Consider the following 10,628-nt stretch of genomic DNA (forward strand, 5'->3'; position numbering starts at 1 on the left):
AGTGCTCCTGTGCCGGCGGCCAGTGTGGCGTTTGGGCGGCTCCAGCCTCGGCACAGAGCCAATGCCTGATCCCAGCTGCCAGTGGCGTGGTTTTCTCTTCAAAACCATGTTTTCAATTAGGGTTTCATGCGCAGATTGTGCATTTATTGGCGGAGGCCTCCTCCTGAGGCCCGGAGATTGATTTATGAAGTTGATTAAAATATTAAAATAATTTTGTGCCATGCTGCAAACACCATGCGATGTGCATTTTTCTCATAGTTGGTGTCATTCCAATTAGCTTGAGACTCTCCTCTCCCCCTCCTCTTGTGACCTGCTTTGTTCACTAACTAATTACAGTTATCCTGGTCCTACTTTTGTATTTATTAGAGATGATGCATATGTGTGGTCGCTGAGCAGTTTGGAATGGGCTGGTGAGCAGTGGGGAACCCGGCAGGCCGGAGCTGTTCTGAGTGGAGAAGGCATCCAGAACTGTCTAGTTGGAGCTATTTATTCTGATCTGCCTTATGTCACTGGCAAAATGAGGGTGAATCAGTGGAAAAGAAGGGAATAAAATCTATCTACCATGAACAGCAAGCTCTTTCTCTTGGCTAACTAGGATTTCTTTGTGAGAGAACCCTGGGTTTTCTGGGATGCCTCCTGTGTCCACAAGCTGATCTCCCCTGGTATCATCAAGAGGCTTGAACATCCTCAATGTCCTTCCAAGAGTATTTTGTGGCCATCAAAGAGCTAAGTATAGCACTGGTCTCCTCTGCACTGCCCACAGCACCAAAGTTCACCCCACCAGCTACCAAAGCCACAGGTGGAGTCACACACAAAGCACAAAGTCGGAGCCAGCACCCAGTGCCCAAATGCTGCACAGTCAGAAGTTAAAAGTTTATGTCCAGGCATTACATGCAAAGCCCCGGGGGATCCCTGGGGTCCCGTGACTGCTTTGATGCTTCACAGGCAGTGGGAAGGACGCTCTGGATCCTGTCCAGGGGCAGCCCTGCGAGCAGCACAGGGCAGGCACAGCTCCGGGAGTGTGGGCAGGAGCAGGGTGTGGAGTGAGGAGCTGCCTTGGCCAGCTGCATACCATGGACTAAAATGGAAATTATCCTGTCAGCGAGGCACTGCAGGCCCTGTGCCACCACGGGGCTTTGTGGCTGAGCCCTGGGAGCCACTGCTGCCCCCAGCCAAGGGGAAGGTGGGAGCTCGGGAATGGGAGATACTTCACTGCCGGATCAAGCACTGCGGCTGTTCACATCCCCTCTGGCCCAGATCATGAAAACAGCAACAATGCTCATGCCCAGCTCCCACTGCAGTGGCTGCCTCTCATTCCCACCCGGCATCACTTGAGAAACCTGTGTGTGAAGTGATCTCATTGAGACCACAGGGCACTCCAGGTCTGCTCCCCACCACCCGTGCTGGCCCCAGGATTGCAGGGAGCGCTCCCGAATGATTAATAACGCCGAGAGTCCGTAAACAACCCACCTCCACGGCGCTTTCTCCTGCTAAACGGGGGCATTGCTATGGCAAACTTCATTTATCACTATTTAAAACCCAAACAAACGAGAGCAGGGTGTTATAAATACGCTTACAAGACGAGCCGCGCCGGGGAAACAGGGAAAAAAAAAAAAACAAGCCGGGAGCAACGGAGGAGGCGTGTGGGAGCACATCCTCATTTGCTGGCTTCCATGGAGCGAGGCTGCTCATGGCAGCACCTGCAGGACAGGATTCAAGTGCCTTGATGACCTCTGTCACCATCAGCCCTACAATAGGCCATGTAATACACCACAGATGTTTTTTGAACAGAAAAATATCAGACCCAGGGAATTTCCCCAACTCCCTGGAGGAGAGAGATGAATTGGCAAATGGAAGGCTACAGCGATAAGGGAGTTTTTATAAACATAACCTAATTGTATTACTTCAAAGTCCTGAAGTTTATTGCCCTGTTTAATGATGTGTCTCGTTATTTATGGTGTAGCACAATGAGTCTGCTATTGATTTAATGCACTTCCTTAAAGACTGTCATTGTCACAAGCAATAAAACAAAGCCATTCTGAGACAGCTCAATTATGTCACATCTCCATCAGCCAACCCCGAGCACCCCCAGCGTGTGGGGGCCACCATGGGGAATGGGTCACCCTGGGGAAGGATGCAGCCAGAGTGTGGAAGCTGAAGGGCAGGAGCTGGCAGTGTGGGTTTGCCTGGCTCAGGGATGCTGCCAAGGGACATGTGCCACCGTCTCTTGACACTGGGCACTCAGTTTGGGACAAGTCTCCTGCTTGAGCCCACTAACCAGCATGGTGAAGGTCAATGCATGGGGAGAGGGGGTGATTTGTGCCCCTGCCCGTTCCCGCCGCCCTCCTCACCTTTCTGGTACTGGAGCCAGAGCTGCTGCTGGACCTTCTTGCTGGGGAAGTGGATGGTGCAGCTGAACTCGGAGCCGTACAGCGCCTCTGCGATGTAGTGGGAGCCAAACTGCTGGATGAAGGAGAGCAGCTCCTCCCGGCTGCTGTCCTTGTTCAGGATCTTCAGGATGTTTGCAAAGCCTGTGGGAGGGAGGAAGGGGATGTGTGTGGGTTGGCCAGGCAGGGCTGGCAGCCACAATCCACAGGAGACAGCCCCACAGGATCCCTGCTCAGGTCATACAAGTCCCTGTGTGGGTGCAAAGTGCAGTTCTTCCTCTCTTACCTCCATCATCTACCTGATCCTTTGGAATCCACCACCTGTTATAACCCCGGCCTGTGGCTCTGAGTTCCTTCTATGATTCCTCCCTCTAAGAAATTTCTCAAAGCATTTTACAGGGATGTGCACGTGGACACGCGTGTGCACACACACCCACACCCACCCCCTCCTGCCACCTCCAGTCTGGTGGCACATCATCAACGCTCTCCCCAGAGGATGTGCTTGGCCTTTCCTTGGCTGTATCCATAACCAGAGGTGTTCCATCTCTAGTGCACACACCCTGCACGACTGGTATCTGTTTTTGGGAGAGCTGGAGACAGCCCAGAGGGACACACGGGGCTGGGCTGATGGCAGCTCCATGGGTGTGCAAAAGTTGGGGCATCACTTGAGCAACATCCACGGAGACAGTGGGGACCTTTGGCATGGGATAAGGACATGGACCCGCACTGCTCCATGGAGGTGAAATATCCTGGAAGCGCTGGTGACTCCACAGCACCTCGGCATCATTTAGAATTGCTGATATCATCGTTTTGGTTCAGTGGTGGGATGGAAAACACACTGCAAGAAAATACGTCATAACTGTCACCAAAATGAGATTATCTGGCTGGTTGGTTGCTTGGTTTATTGAAAGGGAAGGCTGGTTTAATAAAAAAAGCCAGAGGAATTCATTTTGAGCTGAACCCAAGTATTTTTTTCAGCTCTGAGCAGGTTATTTCATTTTGGGGCTGTGCAGCCTGTTAGCACTAAAATCTTTTTTTTTTCTTTCTCTCTCCATTTAACAACTCGTTCATTTTTAAATAAAAAAATGCTATTTTGAAATGAAAAGGCAAAACATTTCAGGTCGCAACAAAATGTTTCAGCATTTCTGAAACAAAATGTGTAGCTATAAAAATGTGGAAGTGAAATGTTTTGACATTTGCAGGATCCTCCCACCCACCCCTTCTTCATCTGTGACTCCCAGCTTTATATGACCCGCTTTTACAAGTGCTTTGGGTCCTTTAAATACCACATTTTTTCAAGTACTTACTGATTTTCATACATACACGTACACACAGCCACCCCCCACGAATCCTCCCCGCGGCGTTTCTTATTGGATTCATCCTGACTTTGACCTCAGCTCTTGGCTGAGCCGCACAAAGTCCCTGCCTCAGTTTCCACCCTGTAAAAAGGAGGAAAATCCCTCTGCCTGCCTCTGCAGCAGCGCTGGGAGCAGACCCCGGAGGTGGGAAATGTCAGTGGGATGCTTGGGGCAGAAGGACACTGCCCACCCACCCAGACACACGTCTCCCTGCCCCTGGAATCCCTCACCTGCAGAGAGGGTGATGGAGCTGAGCTTCACTCTGTAGAGGTTGCTCCTGACCCGCCAGTGCTGCACCATGGGGTAGCCCATTGCCTCGTCGTACTTGATGTCCCCTGCAAAGGAAGAACCGCTGCTGACCACGCTCTGGGGAATGCTCCCACCAGGCAACTGCTTTGTGAGGGGTGGGAAAGGGGATGGCTGGAGGGACAGAAACCTCCCTGGCGGTGATGCCACGGGGTCATGGGGCTGCTGGCAGGACCAGCGCTGCGGTTGCTGGGAGCTCATGGGGATGGAGATGCTGCCACCTGTGTCAGGGTGGACTCACACAGCCCTTAGACTGTTTCTGCCCCAGGCACCCAGGAGGGATGGCACAAAGGACCCTGAGATGCCACTGGTGCTGATTCCTCTCAGGAACCACGCTGGGATCCAGGGTGGGAAGAGGGGTTCTTAATTCTGCACTTGCCCCAGGGGCACTGAGCTCATACCAGTGAGAAGCTGGAGGTCGGGAAGGGGCTCCGAGAGGACACCACGGCACTGCTCCTCCACGGGCAGTGGGATCACCAGGAGCCCGTCAGCCAGCTGTGGGAAGTCCTTGATGAAGTTATTCTCCCTGCAGAGAGAAAAAGACAACTGCAAAGCAACGATGCAGGGCACGGCCGGGCAGAGGGGCTGAGCTGCCCCGGTGGCACTTGGGACAGGCAGCTCAGGAGGGCGAGGGACATCTCCTTGAGCAGGAGCCCTACCAGGGGATAGGGTTTGCAGCCCCCACTTCAACCCATCCCTGACTGTGCAGCCCTCTGAGGTGATGCTTAATGAGCTCCCCAGGGACCACAGCTCCATTAGCACTCCAGAAGCATGGAACTTCTCTCAGCCTGGGGACCCGGCTACTATTTTGGCCCAGATTTTCCAAGTGGGCCACTGGAGAGGGGATGGAGAGCGGTGAGGAGAGAGGAACAGCTGCCACACCTCAAAACTGCCCCTTTCCACACCTGCAGCATCTTGATAAGGACAGTCACCAGGCACCAGACCAAGCCCTGCTGGGGCTCCACACAGCAGGCAGCACCATCACCCCACAGCTTCACCCCCTGGACGACTCTCTCTCCAAAAGGAGCAAAAAGTACATTTAGAGACAGGCACCAAAAAAACCCCTCTCTCGTGTACAGCTCACAGTGCAATTTTACTACACATGCAGGATCTTTTCTAACCTTGGCAGGTATAACATTGTATAATAGGCCCCTAATGAATTGTTTCTAGAACAACGGTACCGGGGATATTATTTGAAATGGTGAACAGACAGGTCTCTGGGAGACGAGCCTCCCCCGGCAACCGAAAATGCCTCGCGCCTGCGCAAAGGAAACGGGAGGGGGGATTTTAAATATTGATCTTAGAGCCAAAATATAGGCCAGGAGGCTCCCCGTCCTCCGGGTACGGAGACAAAAGGGCAGCGGAGCAGAAGAAAGGGAGGTTCCTGCAAAATCAGGTCAGCCCCAGGAGCCGGGGGGAGGTTCAGGCTGGCAACGCCTGCTCCAGCTGTGTTTTTTGGAATAGACTTTCTGTTAAACAGCAGCTGGTCTTACTCATCTTTCCCTGGTTTTACACCCCCAACAGCCCATTCCTGGGGGGATGCTCCACCATCCCACGGTCATCTCGCAGGTGGGGACACCCCAGCTATTTCCATGAGTCCAACTGTGGTGAGATGCTGAATTTGTAGAACACTTCCCCAGGGTCCTCCCACTGCTCTGGGGCCAGGATATGGCCAGTGCAACCTGCACCAGAGGTGAGCAAGAGGCCATAGCACTGTGCAACCAGCCTGGGGATCTTCCCAGCCCAAAGGCTGGTGAGAAGCACAGGGATGAGCAGCTGCAGATGGGAACACATGAGTGGGGTCCAGGAAGTGTTCAAGGCCAGACCGGACGGGTCTTTGAACAAGCTATTCTAGTGGAAGGTGTCCCTGCCCATGGCAGGGGGCTGGAACAAGCAAGGTCCCTTTTCTAACCCAAACCATTCCAGGATTCCCTGGCTGCACAGTTAGCAGCTGCCTCCTGCTATACCCCCACCTCAGAGCTGCCAGCACCTGATTGTGTCTCAGGAGCTTCATTTTAGTCACTGCCAGAGAGAAAGTGCTTTCTCTGTCTGAGGGGAAAAGCCTCTTGCTCGCACCGTGCTCACAAATCTCCTGTTGATCCTGCTGGGTGTGGGATCCCCGTGGTGGAGCGTTCTGCTCCTCTGAGCCCTGCAAACGGGGAACTGCAATTACTGCCGGAGTCAGGAGCCGTGTGGGTGGTGGGAATCGGGGCTGCAAAATTAGGCATGTTGGGAGGGAACAGGGGAAGGAGCGTGTTGGAGTCCCTGCTGCTCTGCCTCAGCAGAGCAGGGAAAACATCAGCGCTGCCAAATCCCAAAGCCATGGAGAAGCGTGATGCTGCCCTGGGAAAGTGGGATGCAGCTGCACTGAGCCCACCTGCCATCCTGGAGCATGGGGATTGTCCCCTCCCCGATGGCTCAGCCCCATACCCTGCACCAGGGGTTAGCACAGAGGCCAGGAGGGTCACTGCCTGCCCAGCCCCACATCCCATCTCCAAGAGGACCAGGAGGGGATGCCCAAAAGGACAATGCCACTGGCTGGTGGCACCTTCCCAAGTGCTCTCTCACATGAAGAGACAAAGCTGGCATGCCAGAAGAGCTGAGTCCCAGGGGACAGAGACACATGGCATGACAAACACCACAAGCCTGTGTTCACCCATTGCCCTGCACCCCAGCATGGAGCAGAGAAGATGCAAAGAAGCAGCATCTCCTCTTCCCCCCGTCAACCCACCTGGAGCATCTCACCAACACCTGTCCATGCCATGAGCCCATAAAACAGCTGTCCCTGGGCATGAGTGGGCTCAAGGGGACCCATGCACTGCAGCTGCTGCCTCTGTGAGGAGGTATTAACCCAACAGCTGCACTCTGCAGGCAGGGCTGCTCCTGCAATCCATTTGTTTAACTGCTCTGCACTTGAAAGGTCAAGGAAAAACAAGGGGCAAGCGGCAGCCAAGGTGTGGGCACACACCCAACCTGTGCCCACAGCATGTTCCCATGAAAGGAAGGAGCAGAACTTCAGGAGCACTTCCATGACGCATTTTTGCTACCAGACCCTTCCTGCATCTCTTTCCCCTCTCCCCACCTCCAGACCCCCACTCCCTGCCATCCCAAGGAAGGGATGAGCCAAAGCCAAGCAGGGGGAGCACTCGCTGGATGCAGAGTGCAGGTATGACACAGCCCCTCTGCAGAGCCTCTGCTGCCTCTGGGGGTGCAGGTGATGGGGACACACCAGGCAGGGGAGACACTGCTGCCAGAGTTGCCCAAGGCATGGCATTCCATGGATCTGCAGCCGGCAGAGGGCTGCAGCTCCTCTTCCACAGGGCCTTAATAATAAACCTGTGGCTCGCGCGCTGCCCGCTGTGGAGGCACAAAACGAGAGTTCCTGCCAGGCTTTTGTGCTCTCTGGAAGCTCTGATCAAAGCTCTGTGGGAGGGGCAGGGACACAGACAAGGGGAGGGATGTGACAGCATCCCTGTGCACGTGCCTCTGTCTGCTCCCTGCCCAGCCACCTCCGCACAGGAGCAGGACCAGGTGTGGGATTCACACCTGGGGCTCGGGGCTGTTTCCAAGAGGCACTGCAATGCCTTCATGACCTGGCAATTCCTACCAGTCATGGAACTAGGTTTATTCCAATGGGATCAGGAGGCAGCCAGGCAAACCTGCTAGGACCACAACATCCTCATCCTTTGTTCTGCTCTCCCAGCATCTCCCCAACACTCAGGGAGCAGCTGCCAGATATTCAGTGGAGCAGCGAGCACGTCGCTCTCTCCAGAATCCACCCAAGGGCACAGTGCTCTCCTGGTGGGGATCTGAGCATCTCCTGGGGCATTTTGCAGATACTGAGTCATTATACAAGGAAATGCAGTTTCTCCTTCTCAGCCCTGGTCCCCAACAGCATTCAACCCAGAGTATGTGCCTGCTTAGAGAAAACTGACTTCCATATAAATGAGTCTGGTGCTGGGAAAGGTCAAGTAGCCAAAGGCTTTAGTGAGCTCTGGTACCAGCAGGGTGGGCTCAGGAGGAAGACTGTTGTTTGGATTAAACTGAGCTCAAAATCCTGGCCTTGATGGACACTTGGTTTAACCTTGAAGTCATAAAACAGGCTTGTTACCTCTGGTGACACAGATAACTGACAGCAGTTCCCCTGTCTCAGGGTGCTGGTGAGGTAACAGCTGCTCAGGTACCAGAAGGAGGGCTCAGGCAGTGAGAACCCACTGTACAGCTGTTCTCCTGTCCTTCTGACACCAGATACAGAAACTAGCCATGTTTTTGGGGCCTCTGACCTTAAAAACCACCCCCAAGGTCACGTGGCACAGCCGTGGCTCGGTGCAGTTCAGGGCTGCATTGCTGCTCTCCGCAGCACTGGCAGCATCTCCCACAGCCCCTGGGAAGCCTCCAAAAAGGACCAGTGTCCCACAGCACCCCTGAGCAAAATCGGCTTTTGGGGGAGCCGGAGAGCCTGATGCAGACATTGGGGAGTAGGTGGAGTCCCGTGGTCTTCCTGGATGGGGCCACGGCTGGCAGATCCTGGTCCATGGCACAGTGATCCTGACCCTGGGGCACTGCATCTCCTTGCTGAGATGCTGAAATCCAGGGCCAAGCTTGCAGTGGGATTCTGGCCTGCAGCAGGGAAAGATCAGCTGGTAGCTGATCATTCATTTAATTTTCCTGTTAGCAGCATGTCTGGGTGAAGGAGCAGCTTCTCCTCCTTGGCTCTGTCAGCTGTGGCTTCCTCCCTTCGCACTCTGCTCCCAAAGGACACGGCCTTGAGGACGGACTCTGCCCACCAACATATTTGGAGACCCTTCTTGCACCTGTACAACTCCCACTGCAAGCCCAAGCACTAGCTGCCACGGGGCTTCCTGCCACCACCCACCACCCACAGCAGGTAAACAATCTGCATTGCAGGAACCGGGCAAGTATATTCATGAGGGGGTAAATATATATATATAAAATGACCCCACAAGCGATTAGCTTATGCCCTGAAGCGTGAGATTTAATTACCCTTATCTGAGCCAGCACAGCTACAAATGTTAATCACATTATCATCCAGTGAGCTTATGTTCAGCAAAGTGCCTACGCGAGGACCGCGCTTTCTGCTATGCAAGTCTGAGAGGACGCCTGCTCTGGCAAAGAATTATTTATTAATCTTACTTCTTTCTGTCCCACATTGGCTCGGGGAGAACATGATGGATTTGAGGCTATTTAGTGCCAGCTTTTCCCCCAGCTTTCCCTTGGAGAAGTTCCCACCAGGGTGGCTGCAAGCTCAGGAGAGCCCAGCCTGCATCTGACATGGGGACATTGATAAATAGCTTCTTTTTAGCTTGTCATCACCAAAAAAAAAAAAAAAAAAATTGATCTGCAGTCACTGGGAGACAGAAAAGAGGGTGTCCTGTTGCCACAGCCACTTAGGAAAAGGTAAGCACACTGTAAATCTCCCCCCATGTGTCTCCATGACCTCAGGCACGGGTGAGTTATAAAGGTTTAATGCAAATCCTCTGAACCAGCAGTTACTTACTCCAAATTTACTGGGCATTAATTTCAGCGAGCACCCACCCCTGTAGAACGAGGCAGGATAAAAAAAGTGACACTGGTTGGGTTTTGCTGCGTCCTGGAGCCCCTTCCAGCTCCCCAGCTTTCAGCCTTAACCATGGTTTGCACTGTTTTGTGGTCAGACCAGGCTGTGGGGAGAGAGAGGACACACAACCCTGATCCCTCCGGTGCGGCCACAGCCATCGCCCCCATTCCCCCATCAGCCCCTGATGCTGCAGGTAAGACTCTGTACTGCCCATCCTTCCATGTCCCCAGCATGTCCCACTTCAGTGCCAGCAATAAACAGCCTGACAATATTCAATAGCTGCCTTACCCCCTGGTTCAGGGAGAATTAGCATTTAAATTGAGGTGTTTCAGGAGGTAAATCATGCCGGTGCTGGGGCTGCAGTGCCTGTGGGAATGCTCGGTGCTCTTCAGGCCAGTTCAGTGGGTCTGCAGGGATGGTGCTCAGCACTGTCCCCTCCATCTGCCCTTGGGCTGAGCCCCAAAACCCTCTGTGGGGCTGGGAGCAACTGGGACCCTCTTCCCACCTCCTACTCCCCCTTGGATTGGGCTCCAGCTCCATGGCTCTTTGACCCCAGCACTGGAATACTGATTGTGGTGCCACACTGGCACAGCTGTGAGAGACCCTCAGGGGCAGCACTGTGGCTCCTCTTCCCTCACTGTGCCCATTCTCAGGACAGTGAAGAATGGGAGGGGACACTGAGAGCCAGGGCAGAGGGTGGTGGCTCTCACCAGGGTCTGTGGGTTCCCAGGAACTGCAAACACCACTGGTGCCTGTGCCACAGGCACGTGGTGCCATGCAGGGACCCCAGCCATGGCACAGTGATGGTGGCAGCCAGCAAATGACATCTGGACATGGGACTTTAAGACCTGAGACAGCAGTGGCAGCAGGACAGAAGGGCACAGGTGGTGGGGGCAGCACTGCAGGGAAAGGGATTCCTTCCTAGTGAATAGTTTATTCCTTGTAAAACAGGAATTCAGTTGATCCAAAGGTATTTGTCAACTCTGCTTGAAACAGGCA

General features: G+C 53.9%; 1 protein-coding gene across 3 annotated transcripts in view; it reads right to left on the minus strand.

Moving 5' to 3' along the window:
• Positions 1-10,628, minus strand: part of LOC114064027 (astrotactin-2) — a 156,710-nt gene that overhangs the window by 107,692 nt on the left and 38,390 nt on the right. For all 3 annotated transcript variants that reach the window (XM_027896682.1, XM_027896681.1, XM_027896683.1), the window contains exons 5-7: positions 4,453-4,577; positions 3,976-4,080; positions 2,352-2,531 (exon numbers count right to left, since the gene is read on the minus strand). In XM_027896682.1, coding sequence (XP_027752483.1) covers positions 2,352-2,531; positions 3,976-4,080; positions 4,453-4,577 — 410 coding nt within the window. The remainder of the gene's footprint in view (positions 1-2,351; positions 2,532-3,975; positions 4,081-4,452; positions 4,578-10,628) is intronic.

The sequence above is a fragment of the Empidonax traillii genome, unplaced genomic scaffold (assembly GCF_003031625.1).
Source record: "Empidonax traillii isolate 1590-97213 ecotype Southwest subspecies unplaced genomic scaffold, ASM303162v1 scaffold510:size820377, whole genome shotgun sequence".
NCBI classification, from domain to species: domain Eukaryota; kingdom Metazoa; phylum Chordata; class Aves; order Passeriformes; family Tyrannidae; genus Empidonax; species Empidonax traillii.